Below are 23269 nucleotides of genomic sequence, written 5' to 3'. Positions count from 1 at the left end.
CTCCATTTAAAAATGTCTGGAAACCCCAATGTAAATATTAAGTGGTTTATGAGGAGATGCGCTTACAAAAGCGGCGAAACATGTTGTACGGGCCCAACGGACGAACTGAAAGACGGACTTCATTATCACTATAAACCACAGCTTTACCAAGTGGTGTACAATTGAGTGTGAAAGAGACAGATCTACATCCAAAACAAAGTGAAGGAACTGTCATCAATTATAGGCTACAGTTATTTATTATAGCAATTTTACCTGACCATATCGGGAAAATGGTATTTAGTCGGATCTTAACACGCAATTGTGATTTGTTTAAACCGGTTTTCGATAAAAAAAATATACGAAGAAATGTCAAAGTGTTTACGTATTTCGGTAAGATTGTGCAGGCATACGATTTTTATTGCGTCTTACACTTTGAGAAGCGAATAATCTGTAACTACTTTATTCAAATATTCTGTAAAAACGTTAATTTTGAGCTATGAAAGTCAAGTGGCTCGAGAATTTCTCTGAGGAAGTTTTAAAAAAATGCAAAAAAATCTTTATACAGTGGGTTAGCTTTCATTAGTCTTCACTATCTATAGATTAACAACTTTTGGTTATATTTATTATTCAGAATCATCATTGAAGGTGGAGCACGATTGCGCAGTTAATTTATTATATAGATGTACCATTTGTAGGATGAGTGACATTCCGTGGTATTATGTGCCAATTCGAAAAAGTTATACGAGAATTGTCTCCCCTTAACAGGTTCATTTTTTATAACTATGTTTAGGTTTCTGATATAATTTTGAATAATTACAAAATGAATCAATGCATTATTTCAGTTTTTGTTATTGATGTATCAAAACAATTGATGTACGAATATAATTTCATAAATTTGAAACGTTTAAAAATTTTACATACCAATATAAAGAACTTTTTATCATTTTTGAAATAGACTATGAATGAATGTAGCTTAAATTTACTTCCCTTCATGATAGATTGATTGGGAAATGAGCCAGAGTTATCTATTTGTGATCACAGATAGGGACTAGCAAGCAAATTTTAATTGTAGCTAATTCATTGTTAAAACAATGTTCCACTATAAACGAATGTTATTTTATACAAATATAAGGACTTAGTTAGCTAAATCTACAAATTGTATTTGAAATGATGAATTTTTATTGCAATAGATTAATATGCTATACAGTACTGCCTCGAATGTTTTGTAAATACATGCATTTTTATAATACAATTACATCTGTGTGTTTGTACAATTTTAAGTATAACGGAGGACATTTCTGAAACTTATATAAACAAACAAACCTTCCCCTTATTTCAACTGCATTCAAACATCCTTATACTTAATGTAGTAAGTCGAGTACACCCTATCAAGCTGAAAGTTTTCAGGATGTGAATTTATTAAAATATTAAAAAAAAATAAAAAAATATTTAGAATTGCAGGACTAAAAAAAAATGCAGTCATTTTGTAAATTAAGAATAAGTGCTCACTCTTTAAAAATTGAGACAGACAGATATTCAAAAAAGCATATAGAAATATCTGAGCGTCTTTGTACTAATTGCTCACTTGGTAAAGTTGAAGATGAGCTTCATTTTTTATTAGAATGCCCTCTTTATGATATTCAAAGGGACGATTTTTTTCAAGACATTTCTAACAATTGTTATAATTTTATAAACTTAAATAAATCTTCTAAATTTTTATGGCTCTTGACCCAAGAAAATGTTACTCTTATGGAAAAACTGGGTTGTTATATTTGTGACTGTTTTGAATTAAGGAGATCAGGCATGAACACTGACATTTAGTCAAGTAAATAATTTGAAAATAAATACATATGCATGTATAATGTGATTTTATTATTCTTTTATTCACAATATATATGTGGTTTTTAGCTTGATTCTGACCAATGCTTATATTCCAATTATATATGTATATGTCTCTATCATTGCTGTTGTTACTAATTATGTAAACCAATGGTATCTGATTTGATGCCCTTTATGGGCCCTGTAATTTGGGAAATAAAAATATTCTATTCTATTCTATTCTATTCTATTTGTGTTATTTAGAAAAATGCCATCTTCTAATGTATCGTAAATAACTTTGAAATCACCACTAGAATACAGTGAAATAACGACTGATCATACAATTTCAAAATATACAAGCTAGACTGATCGTACAGTGAGAAATTCAAACAAGTGTAATTTTCTTCTTTCTGGCTTCAAAGATCTGGCTGAAACTTTTACCACCACTTAAAATATACTTTATTTAGTAAATTAAGTCTGGTTTTTACGTTAATTTGTACAGTAAGGGTGCAAAAAGATTGTTTTCAGGTTCACCGACTGATTTTCCGTAGTGATGCTCTTGAAAATCTCTTGATTAAGACAAAGATACGAATAATGAATGTTCTAAATTTAATTATAAACCACTTGTGAATATCGATGCCAGCTGAATTAATCATTAAACAATGTACAGATGGACATCTTACCGTTTAATATAGTATATCCAACAAATTTAAAATGTGTTCCAAAAAGTTCTCGCTTCGAAAATCGCGACTTCCGGATAGCGTACAGAATAGTATCTACACTGTGATAAAGCACCTATATAACAACCTCGCAGTAATAAAAAGTTAGTTCAAAGCCAATTACCACCCTGCAACTACATATAATAAATAAATTATGTGTTCCAAGACGAAACTACCAATCAACACATTTGTTTTTGGAAGATGTCCTAATATATTTGCTAAAATCCACCTTACCGGTATTTTGAGGCTGAAACTTTTACCACCACTTAAAATATACTTTATTTAGTAAATTAAGTCTGGTTTTTACGTTAATTTGTACAGTAAGGGTGCAAAAAGATTGTTTTCAGGTTCACCGACTGATTTTCCGTAGTGATGCTCTTGAAAATCTCTTGATTAAGACAAAGATACGAATAATGAATGTTCTAAATTTAATTATAAACCACTTGTGAATATCGATGCCAGCTGAATTAATCATTAAACAATGTACAGATGGACATCTTACCGTTTAATATAGTATATCCAACAAATTTAAAATGTGTTCCAAAAAGTTCTCGCTTCGAAAATCGCGACTTCCGGATAGCGTACAGAATAGTATCTACACTGTGATAAAGCACCTATATAACAACCTCGCAGTAATAAAAAGTTAGTTCAAAGCCAATTACCACCCTGCAACTACATATAATAAATAAATTATGTGTTCCAAGACGAAACTACCAATCAACACATTTGTTTTTGGAAGATGTCCTAATATATTTGCTAAAATCCACCTTACCGGTATTTTGATTTTGTTGGATAGATGTCTCAGTGTAAATCATATACTATATGTCTATCTCTCCTTTTCGTATGTTGCATTATATGGCCCTGCAATTCAAAAGTTGTAGAACAATAATGGGGTAAATTATTGAAGACCCTTTAGTGTGTGCATGTGTACAGAAAATTTTGGAACGCCGTAACTGCCTTATGTGTACTTGTTTCTAGATACGCTTATACTTTTCAATATATGCACATAGTTTTTCTATATATGCACATAGTTTTTCTATATATGCACATACTTTTTCTCTATATGCACATAGTTTACTTTATATGCACATAGTTTTTCTATATATGCACATAGTTTTACTATATATGCACATACTTTTTCTCTATATGCACATAGTTTACTTTATATGCACATAGTTTTTCTATATATGCACATAGTTTTTCTATATATGCACATACTTTTTCTCTATATGCACATAGTTTACTTTATATGCACATAGTTTTTCTATATATGCACATAGTTTTACTATATATGCACATACTTTTTCTCTATATGCACATAGTTTACTTTATATGCACATAGTTTTTCTATATATGCACATACTTTTTCTATATATGCACATACTTTTTCTCTATACGAACATACTTTTTCTCTATAATATGCACATACTTTTTCTCTATACGAACATACTTTTTCTCTATATGCACATACTTTTTCTCTATACGAACATACTTTTTCTCTATATGCACATACTTTTTCTCTATATGCACATACTTTTTCTCTATATGCACATACTTTTTCTCTATACGAACATACTTTTTCTCTATAATATGCACATACTTTTTCTCTATACGAACATACTTTTTCTCTATATGCACATACTTTTTCTCTATACGAACATACTTTTTCTCTATATGCACATACTTTTTCTCTATATGCACATACTTTTTCTCTATATGCACATACTTTTTCTCTATACGAACATACTTTTTCTCTATAATATGCACATACTTTTTCTCTATACGAACATACTTTTTCTCTATATGCACATACTTTTTCTCTATACGAACATACTTTTTCTCTATATGCACATACTTTTTCTCTATATGCACATACTTTTTCTCTATATGCACATACTTTTTCTCCATATCCACATAGATGACTCATAGTTTTCAAAAGATCCGTCCGTCCGTAAACTTTTACATTCTGATCTTCTCCTCTGAAACCCCTGGGTCAATTGAACTGAAACTTGGTATGAAGCATCCATGGGAGGTCCTTTACAAAATTTGCATAAATCATCCAGGTCCGTTAAAAATAAAATGGCTGCCATGAGGATTTACATGTTTTGATTGGTTGAAATTTAAAACTTCTCTGTAGCAGTAGAGCCAAATGAACTGAAACTTGGTATGAACCATCCATGGGAGGTCCTATACCAAGCATACCAGGTGAGGTTACAGGCTCACCACTTGAGCCTCTTGTTCTATAACAAATTGGTTATGTGATTAAAAGGAATCCACTGTATACTACTTGACTTTGACCTCATAAAACATTGCAAGTGCCAAATATGTCTTATTTCCATATTTATTAAGTTCACAGAAGACTTAACCCGCACATGTATTATTATTCTAAGCTCAAAGTGTAAATGCTTTATGCATTACAATTTACATCTACTTGTTCATAAAATGCAATCTTTTTGAATGAAATTTCATGTCATTTTTATGCCGCATCTTTGCAAATACAACAGCTTTTGAACACTTTGCAACACTAGTCCATCATTATATATAAAAGAACTGATAGGGGATAAAAAAAAAAACCACATGATATATCATCCCACCACAGAACAGCACAAGGACATGCACAAAACAACAGCCAAAGGTCACTGTAGTGGTCTTCAACAATGGCATCACCTACACTACCAAGTGAGTTCAAGCAGGCTCCTTACAAAAAGTGCAAGCAACTAGACATAAACAACCTGGAAGACACAGCGACAAAATGACCCCATGAAAACAAAACAACAAATAAAAACAAGACAGCCACTGAACACTGGATCCTGGCTTGGGACAGGCACATAAAGTATGTCAAGGTCACAAACTCTTGTAACTGGGGGTACCTTATACGGAATAATTTACTATTTATGTTGATGGGTACGTGGGGTACGTAGCCCTGTGTGAGCATTGCATAAAATACCTCTAGTTTTACTTTTATAACTACTACATGTCAATATGTTCTGTAATCAGAACCTGGTTTGAGACGAGCTATGTAATGCTAGATTGCCTATATTTTGTGGTTGCTGGTGAATAATAGAGAAAAGTTTAGGTACTAAGTTATCTTAACTGTTGATAAAGGTGCAGAATCAATACAAAATCTTCCTAGTACCAAAAACAATATTATGTCTTTAATCATGCTAAAACAACAACAACAACAACAATGTTTTACTTTAAATCACATGTAATTTTAATGATTTTGTTAATGTTAATTATTTGCCGAAATGATCTCCAAAGACTTTAAATAGTCATCAATACCAAAGTTCTTGCCTGTTCGATTCAATTCATTATTTAGGATCTCCCTACATTGTTCATTTATAAGATTTAAGGGTTGAAATATTGGCCTTTCTCCATCTCTGGTAGCTGCATTGTTCTGTTCTCCAACTCCGAATTCTGGTAATTCCGTCTCATTCATTTGCATGCCAACTGGGTTCTGAACTTGCCCTGAGCCCGAAAGCTGCAGGGGAGTAGCCTTAAACTATGTGCATATAGAGGAAAACTATGTGCATATAAAGTAAACTATGTGCATATAGAGAACAAGTATGTGCCTATAGAGAAAAAGTATGTGCATATATAGTAAAACTATGTGCATATATAGAAAAACTATGTGCATATATAGAAAAACTATGTGCATATAAAGTAAACTATGTGCATATAAAGTTAACTATGTGCATATAAAGTAAACTATGTGCATATAGAGAAAAAGTATGTGCATATATAGAAAAACTATGTGCATATATTGAAAAGTATAAGCGTATCTAAAAACAAGTACACATAAGGCAGCTACGGCGTTCCATAGAAAATTGTTGTTTGGTCTTTTTCGGTTTATAGTTTTCGCTTGACACGTCTTCTTTGGTTTATTTGTATTTGAAAATGTGTGTGATCACCAACAAAAACAAATCTTAGTTTGACCATTCAAATCCTTGTAAAGCAGACTGGGTAATACATGGTGCTCCAAATTGTAAGCATTGCTATCCTGTTTTTCTCATGACAACCGTCATATTTGGTAGTATTGCTATTATACATCAGTGACTTGTGTAATCGAATTTGAGCAACGTAGTTTTGACTAGGGGACTGAAAGAGTTGAAATCAAACAAGACTCACTATATGACATTAATCAAAAATCGTAAATCGAAGGCACTGAAAATATAACATCAAATTTTAAAATAAGAATCCTATAAAGCAGTTTTTATGCCTGTTTAGTGAAAGAAAACATACAAAGCCATGGCACATGTAGCGTGTCATTATTTTAAAACCAGTTGTGAAATTTAGTGATATGCACCAGAATTTGTATAGTGACACTATACTTATCCTTGTATGCACTAAACGAATTTCAAAGTTTTTTAACTACATTTGACTACGGAACTGCATTTATCTAGCATTGAATGTACTTTTAGATATATGCATTGTTTTCAATTAAGATCTACAGAAAAATAGAAGTAGAACCAGCAATGTACTTACATGTAGCTGAGACTACTATAACACATATATGTGTTATAGTAGTCTCAGCATGTAGTCACGACTTTAATAAAAAGTTACTGTCTATACTTGCCTTACCCTACTTGAATTAAAAAAAACAGGAATTCCAACACCACTCCAGTCTCGGAACAGTATATCCAGAGGCATATATACAACACTTGAATTCCTTTCTTTTTTTGTCTAAACTATTCATTTACGTCTTTCTTTAGATGAAACTGAATGGAAACCGGACTTTTCCGAGCCTTTTCCTGAGCCAAATTGAAATAAAAGCATAGTCACTCAAGTAATTTCTTACTTGGTAATGCAGGTATTCACTATCTATTCTTTAAAATTTATCTTATTTCAAGCTGGCCTGACTACCTCAAGATATTATTAAAATCGTTAACAACAAAATTATATTTGTATATTCAGTCCGGGTTGTAATGTCCGGTCCGGTTTTCAACTTTAATTATAACTACTTTCTTAACCTCAAACCTTCATTTCTTTCCCATACCCTAACCGTCTCTTAAAAAAAGTGGTCTGCAAAAATCCAAAGAAAACATAGTAAAGTCACAAGTCAGGGTTAGATTTATTATCTTTTTGTAAAATGGTACGGCTTCCAAGTATACTGGAGCTACATTTTGCGTAAATTATATTATGATAGTTTACAATGAAAATTAAATATTATTACTTGTTACTTGAGTGACTATGCTTTTATTTCCGGTTTTAAAAGCTCTTCAGAGCTTATGTTTGTAATTGCTTGCTTATACCGACTCTAAATAAAGCTTTATGTCTTATGTCTTATTATAGAGCATGCTTCTCATTACAAAATTGCTCGTCTCCACCATAGGTTCCTGTGGACAGGGTACCCTTTATGTTCCCCTGAGTGTGAATGCCCTGAATGATAACATCCTCCATGTTGTTTAATTATGATATACTCGATCACCTGTAGTTGTTAACCTATTTAATTTGTTGGTCTATTCACAGGAGTTTGAAATCCTATCAATAAGGGGGTAAAAAATATACCAAAGTCGACTATCACAGTGAAGCGACAGGAATGCAACGCATTTTCCTACATTTTTTAAAAGGGACGTTTTCGAGAGAAGCTTTACTGTGATAGTCGACTTTGGTATATTTTTACCCCCTTATTGATAGGATTTCAAACTCCTGTGGTCTATTCTGCAAAAAAAGTTGTAGTTGCAGAATGCAATACATACACAGGCACTTGTTAATGTCAATGTGGGGTTTACTGTTTACTATCCACACCTGTAAGAAAAATCACGTGATTTTTCTACAGGTGTGGATAGTAAACTCCACATTGACAGAAACAAGTGCATGTGCTACCTTGTGATTTTTTGTAAGGGTGTGGATAGTAAAACCCCACATTGACAGAAACAAGTGTCTGTGAATTCAAAGGGATGTGAAATTTAAATAAGAAGATGTGGTACAATGTATGATTGGGAATGAGACAACTCTCCACAAGAGACCAAAATGACACAGAAATTAACAACTATAGGTCACCATGCAGCCTTCAACAATGAGCAAAGCCCATATGGAACAGTCAACTATAAAAGGCCCTGAAATGACAATGTAAAACAATTTAAAGGAAAAAGTCCTAATTTATGTACAAAAAATGAACGAAAAATAAGTATGCAACACATACACAAACAACAACCACTGAATGGCTCCTGACTTGGTACAGGCACATACATACATGTATGAAATGTGACTGGGTTAAAAATGTTAGCAAGATCCCAACCCTCCCTAACCTGGGACACTGTTGTAACAGTACAACATAAGAATGAACCATAAAAATCAGTTGAAAAAGACTTAACTCATCAAATGGATTAAAATACAAATACTACATATACATGTACATGTGGATGTGGCTGGGTAAAATTGGTGGTTCTTTGATTAATGTTAAGTTTTTGTGTTTTGATCTGTTTCTTATATAACTATAAGCAATAGGTCAACTATGTTTAGCAAATGAAATGATTGTAAGATGTATAAAAAAAATCACAAACATACCGAACTCTAAGAAATATTTAAAACAGAATGTCCCTTGTCAAATGGCAAAATCAAAAGCTGAAACACATCAAACGAATGGATAACAATTGTTATATTCCTGACATGGTACAGGGTTTTTCTTATGCAGAAAATGGTGGATTAAACCTGGTTTTATAGCTAGCTAAACCTCTCACTTGAAAGTCGTATACAATTCCATTATATTGACAATTTATTACGATGGGTGTCAGAACAAAAAAAAACAACATAATAGGTAAAAATGTCAAAAATAGAGGTAAAGCAGTCACCATTGTGTTATAATCTTTATCCCTATAAAAACAAAATAATATGTAACAAAGAAACTGTCTGTCTGACCGATTTTGTCTTACCTTGACCTAAATTGCATGATGTATTGGTCAATGCTGAGGTTTTTGTGGTTTGGTCAATTTCTCATATATAAACTTTAGGCAACAGGTCAACTATATATGGCAAATGGAATGATGTTCCTATGTCCCATCTTCGCTAGCCAAGGGTTACGATCCACTTTCGCTCTCTTGACCCTTGGCGGATTGAGATAAAATTTCGGAGACACAAGGTAAAGATTTTTAGCTCACCTGGCCCGAAGGGCCAAGTAAGCTTTTCCCATCACTTTGCGTCCGTCGTCGTCCGTCGTCCGTCGTCGTTGTTAACTTTTACAAAAATCTTCTCCTCTGAAACTACTGGGCCAAATTAAACCAAACTTGGCCACTATCATTATTGGGGTATCTAGTTTAAAAAATGTGTCCGGTGACCCGGCCAACTAACCAAGATGGCCGCCATGGCTAAAAATAGAACATAGGGGTAAAATGCAGTTTTTGGCTTATAACTCAAAAACCAAAGCATTTAGAGGAAATCTGACAGGGGTAAAAATGTTTATCAGGGCAAGATCTATCTGCCCTGAAATTTTCAGATGAATCGGTCAACCTGTTGTTGGGTTGCTGCCCCTGAATTGGTAATTTTGTGGAAATTTTGCAGTTTTTGGTTATTATCTTGAATATTATTATAGATAGAGATAAACTGTAAACAGCAATAATGTTCAGCAAAGTAAGATCTACAAATAAGTCAACATGACCAAAATGGTCAGTTGACCCGTTTAGGAGTTATTGCCCTTTATAGTCAATTTTTAACCATTTTTCGTAAATTAAAGTAATCTTTTACAAAAATCTTCTCCTCTGAAACTACTTGGCCAAATTAATCCAAACTTGGCCACAATCATCATTGGGGTATCTAGTTTAAAAAATGTGTGGCGTGACCCGGTCAACCAACCAAGATGGCCGCCACGGCTAAAAATAGAACATAGGGGTAAACTGCAGTTTTTGGCTTATAACTCAAAAACCAAAGCATTTAGAGGAAATCTGACATGGGGTAAAAATGTTTATCAGGTCAAGATCTATCTGCCCTGAAATTTTCAGATGAATCGGTCAACCCATTGTTGGGTTGCTGCCCCTGAATTGGTAATTTTGTGGAAATTTTGCAGTTTTTGGTTATTATCTTGAATATTATTATAGATAGAGATAAACTGTAAACAGCAATAATGTTTAGTAAAGTAGGATTTACAAATAAGTCAACATGACCGAAATGGTCAGTTGACCCGTTTAGGAGTTATTGCCCTTTATAGTCAATTTTTAACCATTTTTCGTAAATCTTAGTTATCTTTTACAAAAATCTTCTCCTCTGAAACTACTGGGCCAAATTAATCCAGACTTGGCAATCATCATCTTTGGGGTATCTTGTTTTAAAAATGTGTCCGGTGACCCGACTATCAAATCAAGATGGCCGCCACAGCTAAAAATAGAACATAGGGGTAAAATGCAGTTTTTGGCTTATAACTCAAAAACCAAAGCATTTAGAGCAAATCCAACACGGGGTAAAATTATTAATCAGATCAAGATCTATCTGACCTATAATTTTCAGATGAATCTGACAACCCATTGTTGGGTTGCTGCCCCTGAATCGGTAATTTTAAGGAAATTTTGCTGTTTTTGGTTATTATCTTAAATTTTATTATAGATAGAGATAAACTTTAAACAGCAATTATGTTCAGCAAAGTAAGATTTACAAATAAGTCAACATGACCGAAATTGTCAATTGACCCCCTAAGGAGTTATTGTCCTTTATAGTCAATTTTTAACAATTTTCATAAAATTTGTAAATTTTTATTAACATTTTCCACTGAAACTACTGGGCCAAGTTCATTATAGATAGAGATAAATGTAAGCAGCAAGACTAGTAAAGTAAGATTTACAAACACAAATTTTGTCATGAATCCATCTGCTTCCTTTGTTTAATATTCACATAGACCAAGGTGAGCGACACAGGCTCTTTGGAGCCTCTAGTTATTGGTTGCAGTCAAAACTCGCTGCATCCAATCAAAAAGCGCCTATAACATGATCACGTGTAAATGTATAAAGTGTTTGTAAACAATTACCACGTGTTTATTGTGCAACAAGTCTTTACATCCCTAAACATACGACTATATTTAGTGACAACTTGAATGTTTTTATTCGTCCAATAGAAGTTCCTGTGTATGTTTCATGCACAAATGCATGAATGTTGACATATATTTTCATTTCCGGCTTTACCAAGCGTGTAGAATCTAGACGCTACCGTGTTTTTACCTCCAACTTGAAGAGTTCAAGTGCTACCATTGGTCAAGCATAATGTATTCGAAATGGGCGTGATTTTTATCTTCCGATAGATGGCGCAACATTGTAATCACAAATGATGGCTCAATCCGCCAAGGGTGAAAAGAGCGAAAGTGGATCGTAACCCTTGGCTAGCGAAGATGCCTATGTCCTTGACCCCATTATCTGTGTTCTATGATCAATGTATAGTAAAACATGTAATATATCAACTATATTTACCTTTTTCATTCTGGATAATATATTTTAGAAATATATATTGGCTGTTTGCACAAAATACTAGTAAGCAAATGGGTATTTTTAATTTTATTAATTGTCACTCTTCTACTGCATATGTGTCATTTTTTTTTTTATTTCAGATGTATAATGTTTACAGTTTAACCTAATCAAAGGATGGGAACAGCACTGAAACTTGGCCATGTGTGTCAGTATGCTAGATGTACAGGAAGACGATTACTGAGCTCTACCCAAGGGACAACAGCCCTACCCTATGATGTAATAGTTGTTGGCGGGGGGCATGCAGGAACAGAGGCTGCATGTGCAGCAGCAAGAATGGGAGTGCAGACTTTATTGGTTACACACAAGTTTGAAACAATAGGTAAACTATTTTGTCTTTAAATACAATTGCTAACTGCTGCATATATTGGACATTATATTTACTGTAAACACACTAGCTTTAAAGAATAAGTCAACTTTGATTTTCCATTGTATTGATATAGAGAATACACCAAGAAAATTTTAAAATCAGGAACATTTATCTCATGAAATTGGCTAGAAGGAGCTAAACATGACATAAAGTATACAGGTACATGTTTACAAAAATAAGTTGGTTTACAGTATTTTATTTTATTGTTTTAAAGAAATAATAGCTTAGTTCTTTTACCACATCAGCAGGTTTGCAAGAAGGTACACGCATGCACAAAATATTAAAACATAAATATGTTCACATAAGGGAGATAATTAATAAAAAAAATACTCAATTGAAGGGGATAATTTATTTAGATATTTTTGAAAATTAATTTATTTTGGCTTTTTTTTCTTTTGTATAATGACAAGAAAGAGTCTGTTGCCAGATTCATTTTATTTTCTAAAAGTGATTTATTGAAATAATGCCTCTCACCAAAAGTGACCAAAAAACTGTAAAATGTTCAACCTGGTATTCCTTAAATTAATAAGTTTGGCTACATTTGTTCTTCAGCAGCAGTAGATTTCTGTGAGAAATACAAAATTTGAGATTGAACCAAATAAAAAAGGCAGTTACCAAATGTATTCAGAAAACTTTCTTGTTACAAATAAATAACTTATTTCATAAAATTTGAAGATATCACTTTTTGGGAAGAAATATTTATGCAATGTCAGAGTACATCAAACAAAAAACTTTTATCCAAAGCATGAAAAAATCTGGTTCAAAAAGAACTGACAGATAAACTAATATGAAGAATTTTAATGCCTGTAAATTGTATCTCATGAATATTATATTATTCAGGTGAAATGTCTTGTAACCCATCATTTGGAGGAATAGGTAAAGGACATCTGATGAAAGAAATAGATGCTTTAGACGGAGTGTGTGCCAGAATCTGTGGTAGGTACTTGTTATGCTTTAGACGGAGTGTGTGCCAGAATCTGTGGTAGGTACTTGTTATGCTTTAGACGGAGTGTGTGCCAGAATCTGTGGTAGGTACTTGTTATGCTTTAGACGGAGTGTGTGCCAGAATCTGTGGTAGGTACTTGTTATGCTTTAGACGGAGTGTGTGCCAGAATCTGTGGTAGGTACTTGTTATGCTTTAGACGGAGTGTGTGCCAGAATCTGTGGTAGGTACTTGTTATGCTTTAGACGGAGTGTGTGCCAGAATCTGTGGTAGGTACTTGTTATGCTTTAGATGGAGTGTGTGCCAGAATCTGTGGTAGGTACTTGTTATGCTTTAGACGGAGTGTGTGCCAGAATCTGTGGTAGGTACTTGTTATGCTTTAGACGGAGTGTGTGCTAGAATCTGTGGTAGGTGCTTGTTATGCTTTAGACGGAGTGTGTGCCAGAATCTGTGGTAGGTACTTGTTATGCTTTAGATGGAGTGTGTGCCAGAATCTGTGGTAGGTACTTGTTATGCTTTAGATGGAGTGTGTGCCAGAATCTGTGGTAGGTACTTGTTATGCTTTAGACTGAGTGTGTGCTAGAATCTGTGGTAGGTACTTGTTATGCTTTAGACGGAGTGTGTGCCAGAATCTGTGGTAGGTACTTGTTATGCTTTAGATGGAGTGTGTGCCAGAATCTGTGGTAGTTACTTGTTATGCTTTAGACGGAGTGTGTGCCAGAATCTATGGTAGTTACTTGTTATGCTTTAGATGGAGTGTGTGACAGAATCTGTGGTAGTTACTTGTTATGCTTTAGACGGAGTGTGTGCCAGAATCTGTGGTAGGTACTTGTTATGCTTTAGATGGAGTGTGTGCTAGAATCTGTGGTAGGTACTTGTTATGCTTTAGACGGAGTGTGTGCCAGAATCTGTGGTAGGTACTTGTTATGCTTTAGATGGAGTGTGTGCCAGAATCTGTGGTAGTTACTTGTTATGCTTTAGATGGAGTGTGTGCCAGAATCTGTGGTAGGTACTTGTTATGCTTTAGACGGAGTGTTTGCCAGTATCTGTGGTAGGTACTTGTTATGCTTTAGACAGAGTGTGTGCTAGAATCTGTGGTAGGTGCTTGTTATGCTTTAGATGGAGTGTGTGCCAGAATATGTGGTAGGTACTTGTTATGCTTTAGATGGAGTGTGTGCCAGAATCTGTGGTAGTTACTTGTTATGCTTTAGATGGAGTGTGTGCCAGAATCTGTGGTAGGTACTTGTTATGCTTTAGATGGAGTGTGTGCCAGTATCTGTGGTAGGTACTTGTTATGCTTTAGACAGAGTGTGTGCTAGAATCTGTGGTAGGTGCTTGTTATGCTTTAGATGGAGTGTGTGCCAGAATCTGTGGTAGGTACTTGTTATTCTTTAGATGGAGTGTGTGACAGAATCTGTGGTAATTACTTGTTATGCTTTAGATGGAGTGTGTGCCAGAATCTATGGTAGGTACTTGTTATGCTTTAGACGGAGTGTGTGCCAGAATCTATGGTAGGTACTTGTTATGCTTTAGATGGAGTGTGTGCCAGAATCTATGGTAGGTACTTGTTATGCTTTAGATGGAGTGTGTGCCAGAATCTGTGGTAGGTACTTGTTATGCTTTAGATGGAGTGTGTGCCAGAATCTGTGGTAGTTACTTGTTATGCTTTAGACGGAGTGTGTGCCAGAATCTATGGTAGTTACTTGTTATGCTTTAGATGGAGTGTGTGACAGAATCTGTGGTAGTTACTTGTTATGCTTTAGACGGAGTGTGTGCCAGAATCTGTGGTAGGTACTTGTTATGCTTTAGACGGAGTGTGTGCCAAAATCTGTGGTAGGTGCATGTATATCTAGAGTTCTTCTTTGAGTTTAGAAATACCAAATTATAAAGTGTTTTTTTTTAAATATAAGTTATAAAACAAACGAATTCAAACATTTCAACATTTGGAGTCTTAATTAAGTGGTAGAAATAGGATGCAGAAAATAGCAAAGGATTGGTCGTAACAAGGCTCACAAAACAAATTAAACACAAATTTTCATTATTCATGTTATTGTTATAATATTGTAGCTTCCATTCTTTTATTGAAATTAAACTTCTATTTTGAAGTTTTTATTTTATTTTTAAAAGTATTTACATTGATGCACAAATGGAGAAATTTATTGTTATGGATTAGCTAACAATGACTGTTGCTTTATAAGGGGAGATAAATCTGATTTTAATATTATAAAAAGAATGCAAAATAAAGGAGTAGGTTCAGTAAGGCCACTTTTGGGCCCTAAAATATAGCAGTTTTACAAAATTGTGAAAATGTAATCTTTTACCTTTTTATTGGAAAGCTGAATGTATCTGCTACACAAATATGGGCTGTTTTTTACAATACAATGCAGATATATCGGATACTAACATCATTAAGTCATGCTAAATTTCTGAAATCTTCACAATTTTAGCATTTTTGTTAAATTTTAGATGGTTTTCGTCTTAAATGAAAGTGGCTGCATTCGTGTTCATTCATAATATTGATATGTAAGTTGTATTTGATGATAATACATACTAACATATATAAAGGTTGAGGATGAACACGGATGCGGCCACTTTCCTTTTTGAGAAAAACCCTCTGAAAAATGACGATGTTTTGCATATTTGTTATATAAACCATATTTAAGCTTGATTCGGAGTGTTTTTAACGACTTATTCAGTTAAAATCTTTCACATAAAACTAATTGAATGAATTGAAATAGATACTTAAGTGTTTAAAAAGTGTCCAAAATATTTCGTTAGATGAACCTGAAATTTGGGGCCAAAATAGGCCCTTACCGAACTACTCCTTTATTATCTATTTTGTTTAATATATATATTTGTGAACTGAAAACAAGCACTGTTATTTCCATTAGTAGTACAAAGACCCGTATGAAGTCTGGACATTCCCTTTTATATACCAATAATTTAATAAGCAATATATTTTACACTTTTTTTTTTAGATAAATCAGGAATACAGTACAGAATACTTAATAAAAAGAAAGGACCTGCTGTGTGGGTAAGATTTTATTGTTTAATATCCTGACTGACCTATGGTCAGGTCTCAATAAGCATAAAGTGAAAACATGTTATTGACTCAAAGACTATTTATTTCGGATTTCTGGAACTGAGTATCAAAATTATTGGCTGTTATTTTTGTTTAAACCGTCTACATCTATTTAATTTGGCTTTTACTGATACATAATTAACACCTTTTTTCTATACACAAATTTTTGAGTTTGTCAAACATTTAGCAAGTAGAAAATTTAAAATAACATGTTGATGTCAAAAGAAAATAGGATTTTACATATCAAAGGAAGTGTTTTAACAATTTCCATGGTCAACAAGTGTCAAATTGAAGATGTTTATTGTTAAGCCTTAGATTTTGATAAGTAAATAAAGAACTTAGTGTGTTATATCTTCCATTTCTTAAAATAAAATGTTAAATTGTCTACCATATATTTTAAGGGCCCTAGAGCACAGATAGACAGAATGCTATATAAGAAACACATACAAGATGAGGTGACGGCCACAGCTAACCTTGCTATAGAAGTATCACCAGTTGAAGATCTCATTCTGAAAACAGCTACACATCCCAGTCATGATTTAATGAAACAAGAATGTTGTGGTGTAAAACTTGGTAAGGATACTGTCAATATTGTAGAAATTAATCAATGACAGTGTTGTGTTTTTGTTAGCAAGACACCAGCCTAACAAAATAAAAATCGAAAGACTTTACAAAATTGTATTAGGCCTGGGACTGTTAGACACCAGCCTAACAAAATAAAAATCGAAAGACTTTTCAAAATTGTATTAGGCCTGGGACTGTTAGACACCAGCCTAACAAAATAAAAATCGAAAGACTTTACAAAATTGTATTAGGCCTGGGACTGTTAGACACCAGCCTAACAAAATAAAAATCGAAAGACTTTACAAAATTGTATTAGGCCTGGGACTGTTAGACACCAGCCTAACAAAATAAAAATCGAAAGACTTTACAAAATTGTATTAGGCCTGGGACTGTTAGACACCAGCCTAACAAAATAAAAATCGAAAGACTTTTCAAAATTGTATTAGGCCTGGGACTGTTAGACACCAGCCTAACAAAATAAAAATCGAAAGACTTTTCAAAATTGTATTAGGCCTGGGACTGTTAGACACCAGCCTAACAAAATAAAAATCGAAAGACTTTACAAAATTGTATTAGGCCTGGGACTGTTAGACACCAGCCTAACAAAATAAAAATCGAAAGACTTTACAAAATTGTATTAGGCCTGGGACTGTTAGACACCAGCCTAACAAAATAAAAATCGAAAGACTTTACAAAATTGTATTAGGCCTGGGACTGTTAGACACCAGCCTAACAAAATAAAAATCGAAAGACTTTTCAAAATTGTATTAGGCCTGGGACTGTTAGACACCAGCCTAACAAAATAAAAATCGAAAGACTTTACAAAATTGTATTAGGCCTGGGACTATTAGACACCAGCCTAACAAAATGAAAATCGAAAGACTTTACAAAATTGTATTAGGCCTGGGACTGTTAGACACCAGCCTAACAAAATAAAAATCGAAAGACTTTACAAAATTGTATTAGGCCTGGGACTATTAGACACCAGCCTAACAAAATGAAAATCAAAAGACTTTACAAAATTGTACTAGGCCTGGAACTATTAATATAATAGTCCCAGACTAGGCTCACTATTTGGCTTTAAAAACAAACATATTCTAAATTATAGGATTAATAAAATTAACTCATCTCTGAGATATTAAATCTTAAAAGTTTGATATGAAAATTAAAAAAAAAAATTATTTGGCTAAATCAGTAATATTTTTATATACATGTACTGACTTAATATGACCTATCATATTATTTATGTTTATTACAGGTTTTTCCTAACCTCAAATTAATATAATGATACATAGGTATCCTGTTGACTTAGTCTGTTTATACAAAAAAAATTATTTGGTATGGTAGCCAACAAGAAAACTCTCAACCGGAGACAAATGCCATAGGTTCATCACACTGTTGAGATAAATAAAAGTACCACAGATTCTCATTGATCATTAAAACCTCTGGTTTAGATTTAAGATTTTATTTTTTATAGGTGACGGTAAAGAAATATATGGCAAAACTGTAATTCTAACAGCTGGCACATTTTTGAGAGGAAGTATAAATATAGGCTTAGATGTCATCCCAGCTGGCCGACTAGGAGATCAGCCTGCTATTGGTCTGGCTAAAAGTATTGAGAATGCAGGATTTACAATGGGTAGACTTAAAACAGGTACTGTTAAAGTTCTTTAAGCAAGGAACTGAAGTGGGTATCTTAATGATAGAACTGTGAACAGATAGTGTGGGTCAAGGTTTGATATATTGACCAATATGGAAAATGACATGTAATAATCTATAATTTATCACATATTTTTAAGCTGAAGAAAAAAAGAAAGCATATAATGTTTAATATTTTCAACACAAGAAAAAAGTAAAATCACAAAAATACTGAACTCCAAGGAAAATTCAAAAAGGAAAGTCCCCAATCAAATGACAAAACCAAAAGTTCAAACACATCAAACAAATGGATTACAACTGTCAAATTCCTCACTTGTAAAAATGGTGGATTGAAACCTCTCCAAATCGTCTGCCTCAGATGCCATCTTGTCAACAAATAGTTTTTGATTGACAGATCACTGGAAGTCAAATTCGGGGGAACTCTGTGGATTATTGAGGTCTAATATTGATATTTGCCTCGAAGGCCAATAACCAACCTTGACTTAGTAAAGTCTCATTATCTTTTATTGTTTATAAATATTAACCTAAGGTTGTGAGTTTGAACCCTTCTCAGTGGCAAGGTGTGTTAGACTTGGATCTCAATTGACTAGAATTGCAATTTTCTCATGTGAAGATGGTGGTTCTCCAGGTTCCTCCACAAGTAAAAACTAGCCTATATAAAAAGCTATATCAAATAGCTTAGTCTGTGTCATTTTGGTCTCTTGTGGACAGTTGTCTCATTGGCGATCATACCACATCTTCTTTTTTATAGAGTGCTGAAAGTGGCATTAAGAACCAACAATCAATTAATCAATCAAAATTTAACAATTATCAGATTTACTTCTAGGACTAGATTGTGAAAATTTCTATACAAATGACTGAAATTTTATGCTTACTGTCTCCTTTGTGACATATAGTTTTATTTTTAGGTACATCACTTAGAATAGATAGTAATACAAATTATTTCTCGATAGGTGAATTACATACAGTTTTATTTATAGGTACACCACCAAGACTAGATGGTAAGACAATTGATTTCTCCAAAACAGAAATAAAGTATGGCGATGATCCTCCGGAACCGTTCTCCTTCATTAATGATCAAGTATGGATTAAGGTGAGTGTGACATATGTGAGGGGGGATAGGAGGGGTCATAATCTCGAAATCCCGGGCTTAAAAACAGTAAATCCTAAGGTCCCAAAATTAAAAAAAAAAAATTCCCGGATCCCAAAAGGGTTAACACTGAAATTCTGAGCTTAAAAAAACCTGATGCTGGAGTCCCGATAAAGGTCCTATCCCCCCTCATATGTTGAAGTATAAGAAATAATTGATGGGAGCCATCGATTTGTTTTCCTTAAATCATGGGTGTGGCATTTATATTCAGATATTTTGTCCTGATCAACAGCAAGGGGTAAAATAAGACTGAAAATTTATGCACAACCAATAATTAAATGAAAACAAAACTAATGGACAACTCTTCTCAACAGACTAAATGACACAGAAAGGAACAATTATCAGTCACCATATGACTTTCAACAATGAGCAAAGCCCATACTGTATAGTTGGGTATAAAACGCCACTGAATTAGAGGCACCTGATTTGGGACAGACACATACATATAGAATGTGAACAAATATGTAACACAGCAACAAGGATAACCACTGAATTACAGGCTCCTGCCTTGGACAGGCACATACAAACAGAATGTGGAGGGGTTAAACATGTAAGCAGGATCCTTATAGCTTTTTTAAAAGATTTTCTGTGAAAGGATTTGCTCATTATCATTATAGTGACTTTGATGTTTTATTTTTCTGGTAGATCATAATGAAATGTAGAAATTGAATAATAATTGCTAATATTTTTTTTCTATATATAGGCTAGTGATCAGGTGATATGTCACATGACAAGAACCAATGAAAAAGTAGATAGAATATGTATGGAGACTTTACACCTAAACAGACATGTACATGAAGAAGTGAATGGGCCAAGGTAATGTTATGTGTTAGCTGTAGATATGTGTGTTTCTGTTGTTTTATTGACTCAACACCAGCAGTTGTGTATTTCTAAACTTCAAATAAATGCAAGGCCCGTCATGAAACCAGAATAACTACCTAGGTAAATGGAATCAGCATATGAATGGAATAAAGGCTTATGCATCAAAACCTATATTCTTCTCTTGAAGGCACCATGAAAATTGAATAACCAATTTAGAGCCCTTTTAACTTGTTATAAAAAGTTTTTCTGGGTTAACAAAACATCAGTTCACACTTATAGTTCTGTCTTTCTGTTTCAAGTCTATTTCTATGATAATGGAGTCCTAAGTGCCAAACTCCTGTAAATTAGTTAAAAAACACATTCAATTTGGGAAAAAAATATATGGCAAACAATTTATACCTTCAAATAAATTCAGCCATTGTAGTATGGTTGATAGAATTCCTGTTTTTATAGAAGTAAATTGTGAAGTGAAAAGTAAAAATAAAGTTTTTATGCAACCTGTAGATTGAACAACATCCAGTTTATGTAATATATATTAAAATAGCATGTTGGAAAAACATTTTTTTGGGGCTATATATTGAAGTAAGACTAAGTTTATTTAGTAAAAAAAACTTAAATGCCTTTCCTCCATTGATTTTTTTTGCATACTTGATTCGCATAAGGATTTTTCAATAAAATGCTAAAATTATGCTTTAAAGTATTAATGCATTACAAAAAACAAATATGTCATCAAATAAATTAAAGTTGGATATTCCTACAATATTCCATTTCATATTGGATACAAATTTTATTAAGTCCACTGCAGACACTCTGTAGTCCAAGCGTTTCAACTGAGGTACTACACAGGCGTCATTATGGAGAAAAGGGGGTGGCATCAAAAGGCGTCACTATGGAGGAAAGGGTTAGCATATATGTTTTAACATATATCCATAATAGAATAACCAAGCACCTGTTTCACTTGTATTAATGTTCAGTTGTTTGGTTGAAGATTTTGCATTATCTTTCTTTGTCCATTTCTTGTTTCACAGTCATAACATGTATATATGTTTTCAGTAAACTTGACTAAATCAATGATATAGAATTATCAGTACATAGCATTAATGAAATCTGTGACAAATGTATTTTTTGTCTGTGTTTCACCGTTTCTAGAGTTTATTTATAGCGATTCCTCAAATATATGTATAGCTAATTGATGTTTCAATATTTCTGGTTTAATTGAATTTAGTAATAATAAAATTCTGACTTAAACCAAAATATTGATAAAAAGACAATTTTATTAAATCATTATGCAAATATTTTTCCAATGTGAGCAAATGTTTGATTTGTTCTTAAACTTAATGTTTGATTGCACTAAAATCAAATGTTTGAATTTTTAAATATTTTATTTGACTTACATAATTAGAGTCACTGTATTACATGTAATATGTTGAAAGCAAGTTTGATTTTCCAATAAAAACCTCAGAACTGTCAAAGTAAAGGATTGTTTGTGGTAGAAGTTTATAGCTAGATAAACATTGACATGTGCTTCTTATAGTGCTACGAAAGACCCACATCCTATCATCAAAGAGTTAAGTTCTATTCAAAATGTCACGGGAAACTGGTTCTGTTGCAATTCAAAATTCAAAAGTGCAACCAAAATAAGGTCATTTTAGAAGATACCATTTCAATTGCAACAATATTTTACATGATTAATTTTTATGCCCCACCTACAATAGTAGAGGGGCATTATGTTTTCTGGTCTATGGCTCCTTTCATCCTTTCGTTTGTTTGTTCATTCGTTCGTCCATCTGTGCATCCGTTCATCCTGCTTCAGGCTAAAGTTTTTTGTCAAGGTAGTTTATGATGAAGCTGAAGTCCAATCAACTTAAACTTAATAAACTAAGTTAGTATACTTGTTGCTTATGATAGGATATTTCTAATTTTAATGCCAAATCAGATTTGTATCTTATTTTACGGTCCATGGAACATGGAAAATGATAGTGCGAGTGGGGCATCAGTGTACTTTGGACACATTCTTGTTTGATAATATTTTGTTACATCATATTAATCAATTGATATTGATCAATATTCTCATGACATTAGTATGAAATAATGTTATTTTGACAATTAAAATTAAAGATTGTAATAATGATATAAGAAGATCAATAGCAAACATTTTATTAAAGGGACCATGTATATTTTGACAATAAATGCTCTCATGAATGAGAATGGAAAAAGAAATTATTTTCCCATAGGCAACAGCTCCTGTAGTAGTTTTTTTGAGAGATTTCCTAAAGTGATTTTGTTAGTTTCTCATCGAAATTGTTTTTCATTCATCATTTCAGTGAATTTGTTAGTTTTCTCGTTTAAATTGTTTTACATTTGTCATTTCAGTGAATTTATTAGTTTTCTCGTTTAAATTGTTTTACATTCGTCATTTCAGTGAATTTGTTAGTTTTCTCGTTTAAATTGTTTTTCATTGGTCATTTCAGTGCTTTTTACAGCTGACTTATAATAGGGTATGGGCTAGGTAGGGTACACTTATCCTTGCTGTTTAAAATAGAGTTCTAAGTTCTTCTTGGACAAATCATGAAATGATTGCACTGGTTACAAATTGACCTTGTGCAAGTGCAATTATACATATATACATGTACACTTATAAGAATCTGATTGCCTGTATTGTTAGGTTCTTCAATATAGCTGTCAGCAACACAATTTTCAAACAGTTACAGACTTTTAGT

The 23269-nt window shown here is 33.1% G+C and overlaps 1 protein-coding gene across 5 annotated transcripts in view; it reads left to right on the top strand.

The window, feature by feature from the left end:
• The first annotated feature begins 7485 nt into the window (after positions 1–7485).
• Positions 7486–23269, top strand: part of LOC134680692 (protein MTO1 homolog, mitochondrial-like) — a 96000-nt gene continuing 80216 nt past the window's right edge. The window contains exons 1-8 of one of the 5 annotated variants that reach the window (XM_063539851.1): positions 7486–7562; positions 12043–12281; positions 13170–13265; positions 16251–16306; positions 16756–16927; positions 18396–18572; positions 19558–19670; positions 20431–20543. In XM_063539851.1, coding sequence (XP_063395921.1) covers positions 12077–12281; positions 13170–13265; positions 16251–16306; positions 16756–16927; positions 18396–18572; positions 19558–19670; positions 20431–20543 — 932 coding nt within the window. In that variant the 5' untranslated portion in view covers positions 7486–7562; positions 12043–12076. Of the gene's footprint in view, positions 7644–7840; positions 7864–12042; positions 12282–13169; positions 13266–16250; positions 16307–16755; positions 16928–18395; positions 18573–19557; positions 19671–20430; positions 20544–23269 lie in introns of those variants that run through there. The other 4 variants (XM_063539849.1, XM_063539850.1, XM_063539848.1 and 1 more) reach the window with 4 other exon arrangements.

Source organism: Mytilus trossulus, chromosome 8 (assembly GCF_036588685.1).
Source record: "Mytilus trossulus isolate FHL-02 chromosome 8, PNRI_Mtr1.1.1.hap1, whole genome shotgun sequence".
NCBI classification, from domain to species: Eukaryota; Metazoa; Mollusca; class Bivalvia; order Mytilida; family Mytilidae; genus Mytilus; species Mytilus trossulus.
The sequence above is the reverse complement of the archived record's forward strand: the minus strand, read 5'-3'. Positions and strand labels throughout refer to the sequence as shown.